At 41.6% G+C, this 22,918-nt stretch overlaps 1 protein-coding gene across 8 annotated transcripts in view; it reads right to left on the reverse strand.

Moving 5' to 3' along the window:
* The window catches only part of ST3GAL3 (ST3 beta-galactoside alpha-2,3-sialyltransferase 3), a 195,720-nt gene that overhangs the window by 118,280 nt on the left and 54,522 nt on the right, over positions 1-22,918 (reverse strand). For 7 of the 8 annotated variants that reach the window (XM_065841848.2, XM_065841851.2, XM_065841849.2 and 4 more), the window contains one exon: positions 17,802-17,844. The exons of the other annotated variant lie outside the window; for it this stretch is intronic. In XM_065841848.2, the coding sequence (XP_065697920.1) occupies positions 17,802-17,844 (43 nt within the window). The remainder of the gene's footprint in view (positions 1-17,801; positions 17,845-22,918) is intronic. 8 annotated transcript variants of the gene reach the window in all.

Genomic DNA, 22,918 nt, shown 5'->3' on the forward strand with positions numbered 1-22,918 from the left:
TATTATCAGCAACAAGACTGGTGAAGGGACTTGAACACAAGCCCTATGGGGAGAGGCTGAGGGAGCTGGGCTTGTTCAGTCTGGAGAAGAGGAGGCTTAGAGGTGAGCTCAGCACTCTCTAGAACGACCTGAAGGGCAGTTCTAGCCAGGGGGGATTGGGCTCTTCTCCCAGGCAGTCAGCAATAGGACAAGGGGGCATGGGCTTCAACTCTGCCAGGGGAAATTTAGGCTGGAGATTAGAAAGCAATTCTGTGCAGAGAGAGTGGTCAGCATTGGAATGGCTGCCCAGGGAGGTGCTGGACTCACCAGCCCTGGAGGTTTTTAAACTGAGACTGGACATGGCTCTTAGTGCCATGATCTGGTCAATGGACTGGAGTTGGACCAAGGGTTGGACTTGATGATCTCTCAGGTCTTTTCCAACCCAGTCAATCCTGTGATTCTGTGTGACACTACAGACCCTTCAGTTTTTCTCAGATTTTGTGCAGGAAAAAAAACAGTAATATAATCACTTTATCCAGAATCAATGAGGGAAACAATTCATAGTCAGCAACTGGAAACATCTGCAGTTTTGAAACAAGTGCCTGCATGAGGGTGAAGTTAAAGGGAAGTAATTAGCTTATTCCACTAAACAGAAAATGAACTCTTGCCTTTTTTTTCTTTCCCCTGATTTTTCTCCTGTGATACGAGCACCCAGCCTGAATTCTTCAGATTTTCTATGCTTCTTTCTGTACACTGTTATGTGGACATCAATCTTAACACATTTTGGATAAGATAAAAATCCAGCTGTTTTCAGAGGATTGAGAAAGACAACAAGATTTTTCCTTCTGCTCGCATTTGGCAGATGTGTGCCTTCTTTTAATCTAAAACATGAAAATGTCACTGTGGTTAATTCCTTCATCCTGGCTTGATCAGGGACAGCATGGCACCCTCACAGGACTAGAATCTAAATCCATTTTAAAGAATTAGTAATATAAGCTCAATGTTTGGACTACTAAAGAAAAGTCCACAACTAAACTCATGTAATTGAATATTACAGAATCTACTCCGAGAGACAGATTTTGCCTCTTTTCCTTCCACAGAGAATTTAAATTGTGGATTGTAAAAGTTGAAAAACTTCATGTGCATGAAATCATCTTATTTGAGGACCGGTTTCTCTTGTTGTTATTCTTGCATGCAATGTATGTGCTGGTACATTTCTGAAACAAGGAAAAGGGGTTCTTTGGCAATGAGCTCTATAGCTTAACTCTTGGCTTTGGGCTTCCTTTGGTCCAAAATAACCTGAATCTTATACCTATGCAGCACCTCTACAAAGTGTATGTCATGATGAAGAATGAGACATGGTGAAAACCTGAGACGAAAGGCATGTAAAACATAGTGGTTATTATGAAGTAATAATAAAATTATCTCAGCAAGTAATTTGGCAGATCAAAAAAGGGCAGATTGCTAGATCAAAGCAGTTAATGCTAAGACCCCATATCTACACTACACCAGACTCAAAGCATTTTACTCTAGATAGGATTCTGGTCAGGGTTCCACGTCCAGATGTATCCATCACATACTTGGCTCAATGTTGGCCAAAAGGTCAAGTTTCGGTATGAACCCTTAAGTCCCCAATTAAATATTGTTGCATTTTGTAGATTCCTGGAATAAATCTTTCAGTTTAGTTTCCCTAAAGTACGCCCGGGACTAAATTTCAAAAGCAGTTTGTGAACTCCATCAGCATACAGTAGGAAACAATGCTGACATTTGCTTCAAAATTCTGGGACTGCTCCAAACACGACACTAATAAAGACAAAACCAGAGTGGCTGGGGTGTAGCTTCATTTATATTTTAATTAATATCAAGGGGGTCACAGATCTTTGAATGGTATTTGTTCTGCAAATCACTTGTCAGAGAGAAAGAGAAGTCAATGAATCACAGAATCGGCTATTGGAAGGGACCTCAAAAGCTCATCCAGTGCAATCCCCCCATGGAGCAGGAACACCCAGCTGAGGTTCCACAGGAAGGTGTCCAGGCGGGTTTGAATGTCTGCAGAGAAGGAGACTCCACAACCCCCCTGGGCAGCCTGGGCCAGGCTCTGGCACCCTCACCATGAAGAAGTTTCTTCTCAAATTTAAGTGGAACTTCTTGTGTTCCAGTTTGAATCCATTACCCCTTGTCCTGTCATTGGTTGTCACCAGGAAGAGCCTGGCTCCATCCTCCTGACACTCACCCTTTATATATCTGTAAACATTAATGAGGTCACCCCTCAGTCTCCTCCAGCTCCAGAGCCCCAGCTCCCTCAGCCTTTCCTCACACGGGAGATGCTCCACTCCCTTCAGCATCTTTGTTGCCCTGCGCTGGACTCTCTCCAGCAGTTCCCTGTCCTTCTGGAACTGAGGGGCCACAACCGGACACAATATTCCAGGTGCGGTCTCCCCAGGGCAGAGCAGAGGGGCAGGAGAACCTCTCTGACCTACTGACCACCCCCTTCTAATCCACCCCAGGTACCACTGGCCTTCCTGACCACGAGGGCACAGTGCTGGCTCATGGTCATGACTTCTGTTAATAAAAACAAATGCAGCTTTCACCTACATAGTACTCATGTCCCATACATAGTAGTAGCAGGGGACTGCAAAATGTCTTTGCACATCTGACTTCTACAATTAAATGACATGATCACCATGTCATTTGGACTGGCAGAATCTCCTTGAGCATGAGACACTATGGAAAGAAGATGACCTGATGAACATTCCTCTTGGTGAGCAGCTGGAGCTCCACGTTCAACAGGAGCACAGCATGGTTTAGGAAATGCTGAGACAAAAGCTTAAGGAGCTCTGATTATAGCGCTGTTGGAAGTTTCCAAACTTTGGTTCAAAGAATTACACTGCCCCATCATGTGATAGCTGCTATTTTTCTAGTTCCAGCTGAGGAAAAACTAAACAAACAGAAGAAAGGAATGGAGAGATAGGAAGAGGAGGAAAAGCAGAATGCTTACACTGGAAGAGACAGGAAATGCATCTGTCACACTGTGGCCAGCTAAATGGATGTAAATATTTTCAAATGTTACTTCAGTATGTAAGCAAATTCCTCAAGGAGGTTGTACGACTGAATAGAAGGAGAGATGGCCCAAATCCCTCTTTCTAAAAAGATATGATGCACGCTAAAAAAAATGTCCTGTTCTGCTTCTCCACTAAGCACTGGCTTCTTCTGAAATTAATTTCTTAATGAGGACAATCAACACATACTTCTATTTATTTATTTGGACTACTCAAGAACACCAGCTGAAGAAGATTAGGTTACATTAAACCCGCCCAGGAAAACAAAGTTTTAAAGGCACTCCACCAAAACCCATGACCCACCTCCACAGCCTCGAATGAAGATGCGACACAAAGCCAACGCTGCCCCTTATGGCAACGCACGCTGGGCAGGGGGACACAGCCACAGACCAAGTAACACAATGGAAATGCCCTTCACCCCTTGGGAAATGCCATCTTTGGACAAACACACTGGAGAGGTTTCCATCCACCAGAAAGGCACAAGGATCCCATTTCCTTCCTCAATTCCATTCTTGGTCTTTGACATACTAGGGGAAAAAGAAAACCAAACCCAAAAAACCACCACCACACATCCCTATCTTGGAATTAGACCACTATACATAAGAAGGAATTTCAAATTAGTCTCAGTAGTGCTAAATGCATGAACATCTTAGCAAATCCAGCTACAAGTAAATGAGCATCAGAAAGGATTATATCATTGTACCATCTCCTAGAGTTCACTGAACCCCAGAACCCTGGCTGCAGCTTCTCAATTAATAATCTTATATCAAGTCCTAAAGAAGTGCTGGGATCCTTGTGGACAAAAGAATCTGATTTTGTCAGGCTAGAAAGTCTTTATTTACTTATTAAAAACAAACAAAGAAACTAAACGCTGAGTTTATAAAAAGAGATTCAAGGATGCAGATAAAGAAATCCAAGCAAAGTCCATGGCACATTTTGTATGTGACCTCATGCTGCATTCCCCTCCAAGAATTGAGTAATATCCTGATCTCCTCTGTTTTTTATAGGCTTTCCCCTTTTTAAAAAACCTGTGTTTCTGTTACATCTCACCTTTAAGACTGGTAGCACAGAAAGGCAGAATGGTGTTCAAATAGACACGGGTAAGGAGTAAAGATAACGGTCCATTTGAGGGTTTGTGTCTTTAGAGAAACATGGAAAGGAGAAAACAACTGGTTCAAATACCAATTTTTAACTAAACAAAAAGCATGAAATACAGAAATTTTATGTTCACAGAAGGCAGCTGTTTAACGAAGAAAAAGAAAGAAAATAGGTGAGGATGACTGCTCCCGAGTTTTTGATTATTTATTCATCTTTGAACAAAGAAACTTTCAGCTTAATGATGAAGTAACTTGCTGATAATTAACATAATTCCTGAGTGCATATTATTGGACTTTCATCTATTCTAGTTTCCATAGATCCAAAATTACTGGTTCCCATCCTCAATAATAAATATCATCATTCTGGTTTTACAGATGAGAGACAAGGATGACCTAAGGGAGGACAGTCACTTATTTGGAGACGGGATGTCTTAGGACTCATGTACAAGTCAATAAAAACTCCCTCAGCAGTCAATGGGGATTCCTACCTGACCTGCTTTCTGCAAGAACCGTCTACAGAATATTTAAATAAACTCTATATCCCCAAATCAGAAATGAAAGTGTTCCCTATTATTAGAATATACAATTCTCAAAACTTGCAAAAATAAAATGCTGTGATTCTTTATTTTCTCAAACCTCACTGTTACCACAAGAGCCATAAAAAGTGAGCCAATTAAGTCTGATGGGAAATAAACCACTCACCTACCACATCCATTTTTGGCCAAATGAAAGAATGCAGAAAGATAAATTGAAATGTCATAATTTTGTTGCTGTAACCCTCAAGCCTTCATCACCAACCCTCATCTGTTACATCTACAAACAGGCAATGCTTTCTTTGGATCACAAACAGTGTTTTTCCATTTGTAATGTAATGAATCCAGCCGTGTAGGTCCAGGAGAGATAAATAAGTGCTAAAGAGATGAGAATAATTCAATTAAATCCAGGAATCCCCTCCTCAGACTGGTAGGAATTGGTAGCCCTGAAAGCAAAGATATTTGCTCAAAGCCTATAGCTGTGGTGAAAACAAAACACAAAGAAGATGAACAAAGAAATCTCGAAGCATCACAGCAAAAGTTACAATTTTAAGTCTGTGGATACTACAGTTTAGTAGATTTAAATGTCAAAATCCAGCGTTTAGCTGTTTTAAATGCCAAATGAGGAAATCAGCTACACCGAGGTTTTAATCACCAAATCTTCCTTCCAAACAACGCAGCTCATCTCATTGTAGAATACAGCCAGGCTATGGAACACTTCATTTTGGAGAAACTCTCAGTGTTTAGCTGGATGTGAGAGCCCACTGACAGAGCAGAAAGCTACAGAAAAGATCAACAGTGATTTATTATTCACTGTTTCCCATATCATTGAAACATCAACCAAAATTATCCTAAAGACAGTAAAACACTGAGAGAGGGCAGTGCTTCATATAACATGCAGGTAATCGGTAGATTTCTTCATGTCAACATGTTACAGAAGTCAGATGTATAGATGGGATCCAAAGTTATTATTTATACTAAGAGGTCTCACAGCATCCCTGACTCAGGAATAGCAAAGCTTGGTCTCCTCGGAGGCTGGAGAGCGACACCGGGGCAAGGATCCCTTCACACTGGTGTATTCTTCTCCTTCCATAAACAATTCTAGGAGCGCTCTGAGAACGGACACAGGGGCAGGTGAACCTTTGGTCTGGTCATTTTTATCTTCTCACAAAGGAAGTTCAAGATAAACGCCCATTCTGCTGTATCAGCAAATCTTTTTCACAGGCAACTAGCAAAGACCAAACCCTAGGGGAATAAATCCCACTTGGAAAAATCTCAGCTACCTGATAGCAAATCTTTCACAACAACAGTTCATTACACCCTCCCTTCTCAGTTTCTTTGGTAACTTTGCAGATGTAATGGTGATAAAGGTTGCCCATTAAGTGTTTATTTGGAAGATCTGGACAGCCTGGGAAGGAACAACACCTTAGCTCCTCTTAACCAAAGAAAAAGACGACTTTGATATGGTCTTCTGGGTTGAACTGAAATTGGGAGGAAAGAAACACTGGTCAGTGAGCAAATTGCTTTAGATGGCACGTAGAGGTGACCTCACAACCAGGGAATGTGGTTTAACAGTAGTTTTACAAATTGCTGTATATGGCCATGAGGAACTGAATTTTTCTCTCTCTTCTTTCTGAAGCAGTAGTCCAAAACAAGCTGTCTTCACTGACCTATGTTAGAGGCAGACGTCATGAATTTAAACAGACATCAATTAATCTAATAAGCACCGCACTGAAGTCTCGAGAAGAGGAATGCTACATAGAGGGAGGAAGACGTTTCCTCCAGAAACCTTGCTGTAAATACAGAACGTAACACTGACCTGGAGGAACACTTGCACATACTGTGACAAAACACAAAACAAAAATCCACACTGCTTTAGGGTAAATAATTAAGAATAGCCAGAACTCTTAACAATAAGAACAGCTGCAGAGCCACCCGGATCAAAAAACTCTCCTGATTACTCCATACATTGTCTTAGTGAATGCTCTGCTAAGATAACGTGGGGTTTTTTGCACTTCAAAGAGCAGCTGCTTGTCTGAAAAGAGCGTCCAAACAAGATCCAAACCACCATATGTAACCATGACAGAGAACAGAATGAAGTTTGTCTCAAAGAACTGTGAACAGCCCAATTAATCAGACCTTCCTTCATCTTACATCACCCTTAACGTCACTGGAAGTCAGTCCTGCATCAGAAGGTTATTTGTGGCTCTCCAAAGGAGCATATGCTGAAGTGGTTTTCTGAGATACTCACTGTAGAGGCTAAAGGAGAACTCCAAGGCTGAGCATAGCAATAGGTTTCACTTTTCAACAGGACAGACCCTATCCTCTCCTGCTTGTTAATTTATCAAAAGAGCAACACTTCACAAAATCACCTGCTTCCACAATGATAAAATGCAGCTTTGAATCCTGTACAGATCAGAGTCCCCAACTCAAACAGTGAAATGACACAACCACCTTTGGGGATTTCTGCCTTCAATGATGTAAAAAAGGGTCATTAAAAGAGGATGAAAAGGAGCAGGAGGAAGGCACACAACATTCTATAGCTGTATAGGATACCACGTACATTTTTCAGGTCTTTTCAAGATTAGCCCTCTTAAAGAGCTGTGGGGAAGGTATTTGTAAGTAGGAAGTAAAAGGTCTGAAGTCAAATAGAAGTATCCAAACACATTCAATATGCAAATCAAAGACATTTTGTTTGTTGGCTTTTCAGTTCATCTCTTTTTAACGAGCTGGAACAGATTGCATGGCAGACAAGGAAGAAACAGCAGACTTGTTCTGTCCGTTTTCTGTCCCTCCCTTCGTGGTCCTGATTCTCATTGCTGAGAGCAGGATAGGGGCTGCAGCTCATGTCCAGAGCATCATTTCTGCCTGTTTGCATTTTGGCTGAGAAAGAAACACATGTGCTTCTGTGCAACGTAAGAGTACAAAGTGTTTCATAGAAGTTAAATTGTTTGGTTTTCTCAGAAACAACTAGAGAAAACCTCATCTGAGCCTCACAGTTCAATTCAAACATCCATAACCCCAAAACCATCTTACAGCAACAACTGCTACAAGACTCCCTCCCCAACGTGGCACAGCAGACACAGCTGCAAGTCACCTTCCTGCTGCAACGTGTTCATGGCAATGGGCACCACACAACACCAGCTCTCCCACCAGCCCCTGTCAGGTCTGGAGTCCCTCTAGAGCACTTTTCCAGGGTGCAAGCAGCAACTTCATGCTTCCCCAAGGAAAAAGTGTGTTTTGAATCTATCAACCAGATCCAAGTTTACCCGGTACTTCAGTCCTGGAAGAACTTTAAACAGTAAAATCGATTTTTATGAAGCAAGGCTTACAGTCAGCTTTCCAGGTATAAGGCTGGGGTTTCATCAGTGTCTCACACCATGAGTTTCCTCTAGCCTGTTACATCTGTGAAAAGCTAAGGATCGTGGTTTCATAGCATGCCACTAGCTGGCAGCTCAGCATCCTCTGTCCGCTAGGCAATGCTTCTCAAGCACAGCAACAACGCTTCCTGCTTGCATTCAGCATAAATGTAAATCTGTTTTCTTACCTAATAGATTATAATCACAGCTGTTAAAAGTATGTCTTGGTTTTACTGTCCTTCCCCAGCATGCAAAAAGCCTGTATGTGTTTGTTCCACCAAACTCTTCCCTGCCTTGATGACCTATTACACATTCTTAAAGTTTATGTATGGCATTCTTAGCACACACAGACAGCAAAGCTTTGATGCATCTGGTCGTGTTACAGCAATTCAGAAGACAAATTTAGAGGCAGACTGAGTAAAGTAAGCTGTCTCTTACCATACCCCCCATTTAAAAAGCTTCATCACAGCCAGCTACAGAAAAATATAAACGAGGAGCTGACAACTACGCTGTGTCAGATACCATAGCAATAGTGTTCTTCAGAGTATGCGACATGCTGCAGAGGCAAGCTTGATAAACAGGACAATGTTCACATGCTGGACTAAACTTGATTTCCATTCCAACCTCAGATAAGGATTCCCTAAAAAATCTCCACGGGGAAACAAAAGGGAAGATGATTTCTCTTTGGAGGTGGAACAGCGCTGGCCTTCAAGAAGGGATCTATGTCAAGCCAGGCAAGCACAGAAGAGTTGACTCTTGGTGGTCACATACAGGCCTTTGGCATTTCCAACTCTTGCATCAGTTTAAAAACAAACTCACAAGTGTTTCGGTTCAGGACCGGTAGCAGCATATCACCTATTCCCACAAAGTGGTACTTTGTTCATTACGACCAACAGCGAGAACAGAATGACAAACGCTGGTGTTTTAACATAAATCCATATCAAAACTCGTAATGCCACAGAACACCAAGTCCTTGCAGTAAACGGTATAGCCAGTTAGAATTACATGAGAGCAACTTCTTTAATGGTCTTGACACAGAATTTCTAACCACTTCAGCTGAAGTTTTGGGAATGATCTACACTTAAATAACCAAATCCATCCAATTTCATTCAATATCCACCCCAGGAAAACAAACAAACATACATACATTTATTTAGGTTATATGCTACTGTAGTAAAGAACTTCAAACAAAGTAAGTGTTCCACCTTAGAGATATGGAGGGAAAAAGACCTACACCTTTTCTTCATAGGTTTCCCAGATTTTATACAACTAGTAACAACTGGTAAGAAGAACACAAAACATGCATACCGAGAGCTACGAGGTACATATCAAGAAAGAAGTCGGTCTCACACACACCAGGCACCTTTATGGACATCCACTTGAAGAACAGACCCATCTAACAACAACAACAAAGTTGTTATGCACACTAATTGGAACTACACATATTACTTTATTTTTTCGTGGAAACCTATATTTGCCATTATGTTATTGTGCTCAGAATCAAAAATGGGCTGAAAAGCCTGTGAGTCATTCCTTTTTGCTTTTAAAATATTTGCACATCGACTTTCTGCCAAGGATATGGAGAACCCCTAGTGTTTGGAGATTTATTCCTAGTCTCCGGCAGTCCAAAAAGTCCTCAGCTACTTCTTCAGAAACTCTAGCAAGAATGTTGTCCAGCCATCCCAATTCTAAAGCACATAAACTTAGGTATATACTGCTTTAATTTTTGTTGTTGATATTAAGGAAAGCACTTTTTTGTCTCATCCAAACAGAACAAAACTCCATGTATTTACTGCACGCTTCTACCTTCTCTATTAATACATTATCACTGTTTTCCCTTACACTCTCAGTAAAACTCTTTTTCCATGAACACTTCTTTCTAATGAAACTGAGCTTGTTGGGGCAAACAGTATAAAACTGCTCCAAACAATGCCCAGCCATTCATATTTTTTGCTTTACATTCTTTTCCCACATGGTTTGGTTCATAATTACTTCCAGCTTCAGGAAACTGGCCCTTTTAAAAGCACCAAACATAAGGTTTTTTTACTTTGTCTGCACTTAACAAATCAAGTAATCAATCAGTTCTATCTAAGTAGCCAGTAATTCTGATTTGTACAGTCTTTATCTTCTTCATCCACCCAGTGTAACACAGAAATCCTAAAGTTAGATAACAGAGTCATGTGAGAAATCCTTATGAGAATCCCAAAGGATCAAAATCGAGGGGAAAAAAAGAACTAAGATGAGCAAAACAAAGAAACAGGGATGGCCATTACATCCCACCCAAATGTGGGAGGTTTGATGAATGAACAACAAACAGACCGGTAATTGAATCACTCTGAATAGCCAGGGTTCATTTTCTTAAATATTTGAAGTTCTCAAACAATTAGTACAGAATGGAAGAGATTAGGTGGAAGGACGTGAATTGGAAGTCAAATAAAAATCGGAAATTAAAGAGAAATAAATAACCAACCGCCAGGAAAGCCCCGATGTTGTGAAGTATGCTCAGCCTTGAAATAATCTTTCAGATAAAGCACCAGGATGCTCTTGCTTGTGATGGTCGGAATTACCCCGTGTAGCCCGTGAGACACTCGCTCACTCTTGCCAAGGCAGGACAGGAGATCATTGGGACTTCTTACTTTTCCTTTTTCCCCTCTCAGGATTGCAGAAATACAAAAAGACAAATGGGGAGGGAAACGGGGCACAAAGAAATCCCCCAGCAGCAGGCACGAGGCAAGTCCAGCATTCCGACACGTTTATTGCTTATTTTTACAGCACTTAATGGCTAAGTACCACACATAGACACAACCCATTTCAAAGCAACCTCCCACACTAGAAACAAAATGAGGGGAAGGGGCTCTGTTTCAGTTCTTCATTATTAAAGCTCTGAAGTAAAGCAAATTCAACAAACAGAAGTAACCCAATCTGTGTGTTTCCCCAGCCCAAACTCCTTCCATTTTTACGGTCTCTTCAAAGTCTAGATCAAATTTCATTTGAGTTTGCACGGTGAAGATTGTTATTTCTGGCTTCTTCCCCCCCCACCAGATTTGATTTCTTTGTCTTCCATTTTTGAAGTTTGAAATTATCATGAATATTAAAAAAAATCTTCACTGCACCTCCCAAATCTACTCTATAATACTGGAAAAACATGTAAATACACAGTATCACAAAATGTCCAGCAAAGCACAGAGGCCGCTGGAAGAAATATTCTTCCTTTTAATTAAGTACTGCCTAAAAATTACCAGAGAACACAATATCGAATATATACCATATAAATATATAACAACATACTAACTATGTTAGCGTTATTGTGGTCAAACATACTGATCTCATAGTCATTTTCTAACTGGGACAGGTAGCAAATTTTTTGCCTGTTTCTACCTTTTTAAAAAAAATTGCTTTCCCTCTCAGGTTAATGCATTGTAATACCCACTGTCTCTTTTTGTTTACAGAATCACAGAATCACAGAATTGGCTAGGTTGGAAAAGACCTCAGAGATCATCAAGTCCAACCCTTGGTCCAACTTCAGCCCATTTACTAGATCATGGCACTAAGAGCCATGTCCAATCTCAGTTTAAAAACCTCCAGGGACGGTGAGTCCACCACCTCCCTAGGCAGGCCATTCCAATGCCTGATCACTCTTTCCGTAAAGAACTTCTTCCTAATATCCAGCCTAAACTTCCCCTGGCAGAGTTTAAGCCCATGTCCCCTTGTCCTATTGCTAACTGCCTGGGAGAAGAGACCAGTTCCCACCTGACTATAACTTCCCTTCAGGTAGTTATAGAGAGTGATGAGGTCACCTCTAAGCCTCCTCTTCTCCAGGCTGAACAACCCCAGCTCCCTCAGCCTCTCACCATAGGTCATGTGCTCAAGTCCCTTCACCAGTCTTGTTGCTCTTCTCTGGACCCGCTCCAGCACCTCAATATCTTTCCTGAACTGAGGGGCCCAGAACTGAACACAATACTCCAGGTGTGGCCTCACCAATGCAGAGTACAGGGGAAGGATCACTGCCCTTGTCCTGCTGACCACACTATTTTTGATACAGGCCAGGATACCATTGGCCTTCTTGGCCACCTGGGCACACTGTTGGCTCATGTTGAGCTTGCTGTCAATCAGTACCCCCAGGTCCCTTTCTGTCTGGCTGCTCTCCAGCCACTCTGTGCCCAGTCTGTAGCGCTGAAGGGGGTTGTTGTGGCCAAAGTGCAGGACCCGGCACTTGGCCTTGTTGAACTTCATCCCATTGGAATCAGCCCATTTTTCCAGTCTATCCAGATCTCTTTGCAGAGCCCTCCTGCCTTCCAGCAGGTCAACACTGCCCCCCAACTTGGTGTCATCAGCAAATTTGCTGATGGTGGTCTCAATCCCCTCATCTAAATCATCAATAAAGATGTTAAACAGGACTGGACCCAACACTGACCCCTGGGGGACACCACTAGTGACTGGCCGCCAGCTAGATGCAGCCCCATTTACCAGCACTCTCTGGGCCCGGCCCTCCAGTCAGTTCTTAACCCAGCAGAGAGTGCACTTGTCCAAGCCATGGGCTATCAGCTTTTGAAGGAATGATTCCGGTGAACTCACACATGTCTTCTAACTTTTGCAAAACTTTATGAAGGAGTGAGTCAAAGTCAAACCCTGGGATGCTTCCTCCATCGTCCATCAGCTGACTCTTTAACATCCAAGATTCTGAGCTGACAAGCGAAAAGATCCACTATTGCCCAAGGGAGGCTTTTTTCTGTTGTTTAGAAGCATTAAATTGTTGGACTAACTGTTAAAGTACTGTCGAGGGTTCAGAGTGCGGGGTGACAATAAAACCCTGGCAGATGTGGTGTTAACCTCCTCTCCCCCCACTACACCCCTTTACCCTCCCTCTCCCCCCTTCCCACTCAGGACAGGCGATCGGGAGGGAAAGGAGGACAGAAAGAAGAGAGTTGGAAAAATTAAAGATGTTTTACTAACGCTACTAATAAGAATAGAGAAAATAATACAAAATATACAAAACCAATCTTGAAACTTTCAGCAACTGCAGAGTTGGCACCCAAAGTCCTGGACTGGACCCTGCAGCCAACCGGAGCTGGATTCAGTCTCTCTCTAGGCCTCAGTTCACAGGGACAACTCGCAAGGTCCTCTCCTAATGTCAGCCATAAGAAAAAAGGGACGAGATCCTTGTGATCTCCCACTTTTGTATGAAGTATTCACATGAATGGGATGTTATACACAGTTGGTCAGTTTCTTGGTCACCTGTTTCTCATTGCCCCTCCTGCGAGATGTCCATCCGTGCTTATCAATAACATCGCATTCCATTGCTATGTTTACCAAAACATGTATCTGGTTCTCCAGGATAATGCGGCTAATATGAAGGCTTTAGCTGACAGGCAAATTCACTAAAAGAGAAACTTGTTTTTTAACAAAACCAGGACAAGTACCTTTGAAAATCGTTTTGAAGGATGAATTTGACATGAGGGCAGGAGTAGCCGTCCCTAGCTGCGAGCAAATAGCATGCTGGCAGAGTAAGGAAAGCTGATATGGAAGCACGAGGACAACCAACACAAGGGAAGAGCCCCCAAATCGCACGGATTATTATAGAAAAGGAGCTCTTCACACCCGCAAGACAAGTGAATCTACACCGGTAACATGCCAGGGCAAACCCAAAGCAATCATTAAGGTGACTAAACCAAGCAGTCACAGAGTAGTAAGTGACAGAATAAAGAACGATGACACAGCCTTCAGCTGGGCCCACTAAATATGTGTCAAGATACCATCTATAATTACCTACATGATCATACGCCGATCCTCCTGCAGAAATCTCATTCACTGCAAATATAGATTCTGCTCAGAGAATTACTCAGAATTCGTAGTGAATGAGGCTATTGTTTCTTGGACCTGGTCAGCCTCAAAGAACTATTACAATATAAATATTTAATAATAATAAAAACATGCAGTCCTTTGCCAAGTACGGAAGTTAGAAAGCGACTGTAAATCTTGGCATTTGGTGGCACCTAGTAACCCACTGGCTGAGTCACTAAAGTGATTGCCGGGCTTAAATTGTTCAGGAACTATTGGTCTCTCTGAGAATTAACATCTGTGAACTGTATCGTATCTTTTGTGTATCTACTTTTCCCTACACAACCAATGTTGGGTTTTATTCTTAAAGGTTTAAAAATGGTATGTGGCTCTGTTGCTTGGGAAACCTCTTTACCTGTGAGAAACTGATGCAACTGGCCCGTTTCTGTACTTTGGGCATATTTTATTCTAATTTTGGTCATGATGTTATGGTTGGTACAAGCATAACTGAAACTCCTCTTTCCCTAATCTGGTCTTGAGGAGCCTTAGGTCTCATTTTGACTAAGGAAACAACTAATTCATAAGCTATGTTGCCTATAGATGCCCTCAGTTTCTCATTCACCCTGTATTTTGATAACGATCCCTACCTGGATACCATCCTGCTTTTTAAAAAGCTAAAAGACTCCAAGGAAGAGTTAACCTGAGCACAGGCAGCAGAAAGGAAGAATCATCCTTCTTGCCATTCTCCTTTCTGACGAGAGCAGCGCAACAAGACACCTGGTCAGAACCTGGCATTGCCATGGAGCATCTGTACAGTATCTTTAAAACTGGCCATGCCCGTCCAAGTGAGATTCCTGGCCATACCAGTCTCCCTAAAGCTATAGCAAGGCATACGTCATACATACATTTCCCATAGAAAACACAGAAAGCACTTCTGACAGATTTTCTTTCCAAATCTGGTCTCCTTCCCATTTCCATGAACTCAGGGAAAATCAGTGAACACAATCATTACATTGCTGTAACCACAATGGAATGTATTATACCTGAATAACACATCCTGGACATCTACAGGGTAGAGGGCACTAAAATGGTAACAAATGAAAAGATTAAAGATGCCAAGGCAAACAGACACATCAATATTTATTCACATCAAGCACTTTCCTTTGTATAACTTCATTCAAAATGCAATTCAGGGCGTTTAAGTTTTATTGCAGACCTACCTTTTTAGAAAGTGTTAGTCCACCAGATCATTAGTTTAAATTATATCAACTAACACAACCAGAAACATATTTTGAACAAATGAATGACTAAGAGAGAAAACTCATTGCCACAAGTGCTTCAAGTCGCACAACTCTCACATGCTGTCAATTAAGCGAACCATATAAAGTTATGATCTGTGGCAAAATTCCACCAGAACGATTCTATCGCAGAAACAGACATAATTAAATTATTTCTGCCAATAAAGCCATAATTGCAGAACATGTTACCCCTTTCAACTCTGAGCAAGTGGGTTTTTTTTAACTAGAAAGTGCTTCTACAACAGTACCATCTTGATTAAGAGTCACATAAAGCATTTTTAACCCACAAGTTTCACCGAATTCACAGCCTGTACTTCAAAAAACGTATTTGGTGCCCTGATCACACATGGTGAACTTGTAGAACAGCAGCAGATTCCTCTGGGCTGTCACCCGTTTTTCCTTCAAAATGCATTTAGGATGTTTTATGGTATTTTCAGCTTTTCTGTGGCTCCCTTGCTATTGGAAATAAATAAAATCATCAAAATAATTAAGGCTGGAAGAAACTCCGCAGGTCATTAGGCCCATCACAGGGTCGGCTTTACTTCCACAGAACAAACACACACAAGCAAACAAAACCAAACAGAAACAAACAAACCCAACCTAAACCAAATAAATTACAATTATAGTTAAAAAATAATGTGCTTTCACCTATGTATAGTACTTGCTTTCCTTGCACCTTAACCTATTCCCATAGGGTGTATTTTAATCATGCTGATTTTATTACAAGCCTTTGCAGTAGCTAACTTTATGGCTGATCTACTTTGAAAGCAAACATGCACATTTAGGGTGCTATATAAATAGATTTTAAGTTGTCAACAAAATCTTTCTTTAATGAAAAAGAATGGAGAATTTTTATCATGGAGAGGTTTTAATAGAAAATTTTAGGTTTTGGAAGCCCTCCAGCAGGTAAAAGCTTCACCTGGCCTCATATTCAAATATAAGGAGGAACAAGCCATGTCTCAGAGAGCTGTAATTGAAGGAGATAAGTCAGCAAAGAAGAGGGGGGGGGAAAAAGCAAGTAACAAAGGCTTGGAGAGGAAAGACGACTCAAGAGGACTTGCTAAAAGCAACAAAGAAAAGGACAGAAAACACAGGAGGAGGAGGAATAATAGGAAGAACAAAACTGACAGAGCGGTTTGGATACTGCCGAGGCTGGTATTCAAAGCTGTTATGTCAACAGTGTGTGGACAGTCAATGGGCATGGTCCATAGATCAGACGTTACAAACCACGCAAAGCAGTCTAGAAAAAAAACCAGAAACAACACAAACAAAACCAGACTACTTAAAAACCATTTATTTTTCCCTTACCGACACCAAGATGTTCATTCAAAGTTTACTTACACTCTTCACAATTTAGGAGTAATCCCTTTGCTTTGACTTCTGCTTATATAAATTGAAAAGAATGTATCACCTCATCTCCCAATGCTATAAGGGCACATCCGAATACAGAACTTAAAAGGGGTCTATAAGAAAGATGGGGACAGACTTTTCAGCAGGGCCTGTTGCAACAGGACAAGGTTTTAAACTGAAAGAGGGGAGATTCAGATCAGACATGATGAAGAAATTTTTTACAATGAGGGTGGTGAAACACTGGCCCAGGCTGCCCAGAGAGGTGGTGGCTGAACCATCCCTGGAGACATCCCAGGCCAGGCTGGATGGGGCTCTGAGCAACCTGAGCTGCTGAAGATGTCCCCACTCATGGCAGAAGGTTGGACTGGATGAGCTTTGGAGGTCCCTTGAAACCCAAACTATTCTATGATAAATCACTGTAGTTGAGTTTATGTACCCAGGTTCTTCTGTAAAAGAAGCTCCTACCTAGAGACTTTCTCATTTTTTGCACGGCAGTTCCCAACACACTTATGAGGTTTCTATTTCATTATGGAAGCTTCCAAGCTGCTCAGCAAGACTAAACTCAAAACTTTAATGTTACACCATGAAAGTACAATGAAACTTTCTAAACATTTAAAAACGTTTTTTATATTAACATGACAGGTGGTACAGGGGATGCATCCTCAAGTCATTCAAAGCCACTAGATTGCTTCAGCGCCTTTTTAAGTGGTAGAGCCAGAAGGTTTTTAGTTGTCTTTTTGCTCCCAATACCAAAATTTCCACAAGGCTTTTGACCTCAGAAACAGAGTCGCTAGTGACCCCTAGTGTTAAGAAGTTCAGTCTCAATTTGACTGATAACATGGCAAAAAGCATGAGCATCATCCTTCAGCACTTTGTTGTTCTTCTGACGTAGCAAGTGGTCATCACCTTGTGTTGAGGTTCTTCCCACTCCAGTTTACAAACAAAACCACTAGTATCCGTATTTAATAAACAAGTGGAAAGGAAACAAACTTCTAAGCATCCCAGTAAATTGCAGATCGACATTCCTCCTGCTTTCCAAAGTTTGATACGTTTTTCCTCATTTGGAAGATTACCAGTAGGATACCCAGAGCGGACTGACAGTCATGGCTTCAGGTGGACATTTACAGCCTCTTGGGCAGTCATTAAGGAATTAATGACAGTGAATTACAATCCAAGCCAGCCAGCAAGCCTGGACTAAGAAGTTGTAATTGCCAGGTTCCTGCAGGACTTGGCTGTCCCAGGTAGAAGTGTGTAAGTCCAGGCAGCCACCTGCCCAGGTGATATAAATTTGCTTACAGCAGAAATCTGTAAATACAGAAACAAAGAAGAGTCCTACTGTTCTACTTACAATTTTGAGTCCAGGTTCAGGAGAAAGCCCAGTTTGTCATATTCTGGAAAACAAAAGCAAGGGACACAATATAATAAAAACTGCAAATGTCTCCTCTGTAAAAGGCACCAAAATGCAACAGGTCCTTATGGAAGGGCAATAATTATTTCTAACTGAAAACAGCTATATCATGTTTTCCAGTTGCTAGAAGCTGTCATCACAGACTACTGTTACTTCAAGGTATTTCCAAATGAACATTTCTGAATCTCCAGGAAATACTAAAGCAAGAGCATGTGTTGGTACTCATTAATTTAGAAATCACTAGAATTAAGCAAGATATCTGAAGTCATAAAAACAAAGCACTACTGAAACCAGGCATGCAGTGATACATAAAGCTTTCCTGCTTGCAGTGGAAGTAATTTTGACAGTAAACGGCATGACAAACACTCCTCCCAGGTCCTCATGGGGTAGAGTTTTGAATTTTTTCTTAATTTCTTGTGTATTCCAACCCAAAATTTCATAATCAGGCAGCCCTTTGTCAAGAGAAAGTCACTCACAGTGGCAAAAATACTTCAAATTCTGGTGATGATGTTCAATAGGAACCCCAAGCTCACAGTTTATGCCACGAACAGGGAACAGCTACAGAAACAAAGTGATCGCTTAGAGCATCTGTAACTCCTGTATAAAGCTCTGCACTCAGCACCCTTGAATACATTATGATCTTGTAACTCAAAACTTGATAACAGAATAAAACTATTAGAATTCATGAGATACACAAGAAAAACTAAAAGGTGTGGCGTCCTCCTTGTGTTGGGTTAAGCGTGGTGCCCTCCTCACACCACGAACCACTGGGTTTCACAACCATACAATTAAACAAATACAAACAGAGAAGTAAAAGAGAATCCTTCCAGAGCTCAATGATTAGGATGTATTAAAAGAAACAAGAAGAAAAAGTCTCATAGCCTTTTAGAAAGAGTTCAGTGGAAACTGAGAACTTTGCTTTCCTTACGAAACACCATCAGAATCCCTGCTGCAGTCGTGTACCTAACAAAAGCACAAGCTTTTCATGCTACCACATACCGGCAGGACAGGAAAGTCTAAAGATGTACCTAAGGCAAAGCAATTGTACCACAGAGGTCAGTGAAAACTGTGCCATTGATTTCAATCCCATTAAGATTTCATTCCTGAGCCAAGGGAAGAATTATGTTTGACATAACTTAGGTAACAATAGTTGCAGAACATGAGCGTGCTTGATATTGGCACATCCTACCTGTCCTCTGCCAGCACCCACGTGCCACCCACCATCCCTGTTGTACTGAATGTCAGAAGCGCACCTGTGCGTCTCTCCTCCACCTTCCACATACTGACGGTTGTATTTACCCCATGTGCTGCTCTCCTCATAACTTCCTCCCAGTTTATTCCTCCTACAAGAAATCATTTCCTGTCCAACCTCACCTCCTCCCCATGCAGGAGCATGCACAGGAAGGTACCCATTCTGGGAAAAAAAATTAAAATATGCCTTTGATTTTTATTAACCCTTCCCCTTCCCAAAACCAACATCCATACTGCGCAAACAGCAACCGAGTTTGGGTGGGTTTTTTTAAAGAATCTACACCCACTGACCAACCTGCCATCAATTGTATCCTATTTGAACTAAAATTCCCTTCTTCCCAACAGGAAATACAAGAGGAGGAAATGCAATAAGAGATACATCACCTCATAACTATGACAACATCCTGGGATTTCTACTAACTCAGTACTTTATGAGCTTTGCAACCAAAGCAGCAGAAAACACACCCATACTAAACTTCTTCCTTCACGAAACATTCTGGTCATTATCTCCAACCAAAGGAATGCATTTGGACAATATCGATTTGCATGTTAATAATATTGCTTTCAGTTGCACCTATGCTAACACACGAGACCAGGTTATAGCCAATTCCGATTTCTCCTCTTTTAAGACGCTTGAAAGGTGATAGTCCTAAAGATTATGTAATACCTTCTCATTTCCTCCATCTCAGCATTGCCAAAGTCTTTATTACCTCACTGTAATAATTATTTCTAACTAATAATTATAATAATTATTACTCACACATGTCATACCTCCATTGCAATGTTTCATAACATTTACCTTCTCTTTGTCACATATATTGAACCTTCCCTAGGCTTAAGTGGTTGCTTTTGATGTTCACTGATGATTACTAACAGAGGTATAAAGTAATCCTGTAATATTATTTATGTCAACTATGTTGCAACAGGCATTTTCCAAAAAACATAAGAAGTATAACAAAACAAAATAACATTTCTGGTTTCAAACTTGAAGCACAGGTGTGTTCTTGATTTTCAGAAGGAGTAAATGATCCTTTCAGGCTGTAACATCAAACCAGAAGCATCTACGCTCCTTCCACTTGCTGACTGATGAAATGTGCAAACTACAACCAATGGAAGGACAAGGGGTAATGGGTACAAACTGGAACACAAAAGGTTCCACTTAAATTTGAGAAGAAACTTCTTCATGGTGAGGGTGCCAGAGCCTGGCCCAGGCTGCCCAGGGGGGTTGTGGAGTCTCCTTCTCTGCAGACATTCAAACCCGCCTGGACACCTTCCTGTGGAACCTCAGCTGGGGGTTCCTGCTCCATGGGGGGATTGCACTGGATGAGCTTTCCAGGTCCCTTCCAACCCCTGACATTCTGGGATTCTGTGATACTGCAGGCAGGGAAATGCTGCCTTTGCCATGGGCCATCTCACACTCACTGGGACTCCTGGAAGTCACAGCATTACTACTGGCTTGGAAATTAAGACAAGCAAAACTGGATCTAGAATACAGCATTGTCAGGGTGTGATGATCGGAGGAGAGGGGCTGAGCTGATCACACAGCTCACTGTGGGACAAAGGGGCGATCCCACTCCTACTCTTCCCTCCCTCGACAACAGTGGCTGCAAGGCCTGCCTTGGCACACGTGTGAGCTCTCTGAGCCCTGACCTACCGGTTGCATCACCTTAGCTTAAAGCCTCACTCACCAAATTAACCAGCTAATACACCTCCTCTTTGTCGTGCAGTGTGTTAAAGTAGTGCTGGAATATTAGAGAAAATGGAACAAACCAGATAGAGAACAAGGTAGAAATACTCCAGCATTTCCACCAAGAACTAGCCTGGACCTGCTGGCCATGTGAACTGCGGTTTGGTGCTGGTACCTGCCAGCATCATCATGATGACCCCCATAAGGGTGTCCCTGCACCGAAATGCAATGCAGAGCTACCTATAGGTGTGGTTCCGTAGAAAACGTGTCAGATCTAACCACATTGCCAGGTGTGAGCCAGCTCAGGCCATGACTGACCCATTGGTCTCAAGACAACGTATTTATATGGCTATGTGGGATAGGTTATTTTTCAGTAAGCTGAACATAAAGGTGATAAAGATGTTACTTTGCATCCACTAGAAGAACATCATGGAGAAATCTGAACAAGGCTTTATGTTCTCAGTCCGTAAGAGACTGAAAAGTTCGAGAGAAAGGCAATCTAAGGACCACACACTCACTTGTGCTAGGAAGCTACAGATCCCAGCTGACTGTGTGGTACAGTAGTGTACAGAAGGCACAGAAATGAATGAACATGGGAAAAAAGGTTTCATCATGCCCCATAAGAGCAAGAGGCCTTCTTAGGTCAGACATAAAATGCATTTCTACATTTCCAGGAAGGCTGGAATTGAATAAGAATCTAATAACTGACAACGATTTCATAATAAAGCACGTAATTAGGATTATATGAACAGAAGTACAGCCAAGCATAGCAATTTCTATAAACGATGCAAATCCTGTGCCAAATTCGATGCTGGCATTAGCATGGAAATTTCTCCCAAGTATCCAATAGAAATTCAGCGACCAGGCAGCAAGCGAGAAATGCATTGTCTGATGTCTCTAAACTCCATACAGACCACCCAAAAAGCCATAAAGCACACTGTACAAAACCTATCACGTTTTCAAACTGCATTTTGCATCTGTAGCCAATATAGCCATATACAAGCGAATGTGTAAAATTTTCCCCTTATGCTACTAATCAGAAATAACAATCCAGGAATTAACTTGGCTCACTGGTTTTATCCTTCCAAACTACTCGTAAACGATTTAATTGATGAGATGAGTAATATTCCTTTAGCATTCAGCCACTCAGAAGCACAGTACAAATAACTTTGCCCACAGAAACAGAAATTTAATTTAAACTTTTAAAAGAGGCTATATGCAGCTCTGCTTTGGTGTTTAACTGGTAATTGCAAGTACAGGAGGAAAAGCAGAGCATTCAGTTTCGGCTGTTTTATTCAAAATGTTTGTGTTTGTCAAAGAAATGGGTAAACACAGAAGTCCTGATACATTTCACCTTGGCCAGTGCAGCTTGGTCTCTATGGAACTGAGCCTGTAACTGAGCTAAGCGTTGGTCACTGTCCACATGCAGGTTCCACATCTCTGGCAAAGGCCAGGTAAAATGACTTATCCTGCAATGAAAAAGGTCAAACACCTCACATTCTCCATAGGCTAAGAAAACACATATGGACAGTTACGAAAGTTCAGCTGATGTAAAGCAATTCTGCTAGAGCTCAAGAGACAAGAAAGAGCTAATGAAAAAAAGTCATATGTAATGGATCAACTGAAAAGGACAAAAGAAAGGTTTTCTTCCAGGGTTACAAAAATACCGCTCAGGATTATTGAGCAACAATGAAAGTACTGGACAAACCAGGGCTTCATGTTGCATCCTTTCATTAGGATTTTCAACTTTAACCTCCCCAGTGATGGAACTCACTGATTAAAGCATTCTTTTCTGAGGCTATTTAAATAACTGCAAAAGAAGAGTAAGACTGTAAAGCCAAGTTCAGAAGGGGTAGAGCTGAGACCACCTAGGCTCCGTAGTCCTGTCCCCACACAAACCACATGCCCATCTCCTAAACTATATGTTCCAGTTTCTTGTTCATCCGCATTTACAAGTTTAATGGCCTTTTTCACCAGGTTATCCAGGTAACACCAGGGAGAACACCAAGTGTACAGGCAAGATAAAGCCCAGCCCTTAATGCCTTTCGTTGCTCTGTAAAAATACACAGAAGGACTAGAACTGGCATTTGCAGAGATAACTGCTTAAACCTTGTAGCCC

The sequence above is a fragment of the Patagioenas fasciata genome, chromosome 6, assembly GCF_037038585.1.
Source record: "Patagioenas fasciata isolate bPatFas1 chromosome 6, bPatFas1.hap1, whole genome shotgun sequence".
Classification (NCBI taxonomy): Eukaryota; Metazoa; Chordata; class Aves; order Columbiformes; family Columbidae; genus Patagioenas; species Patagioenas fasciata.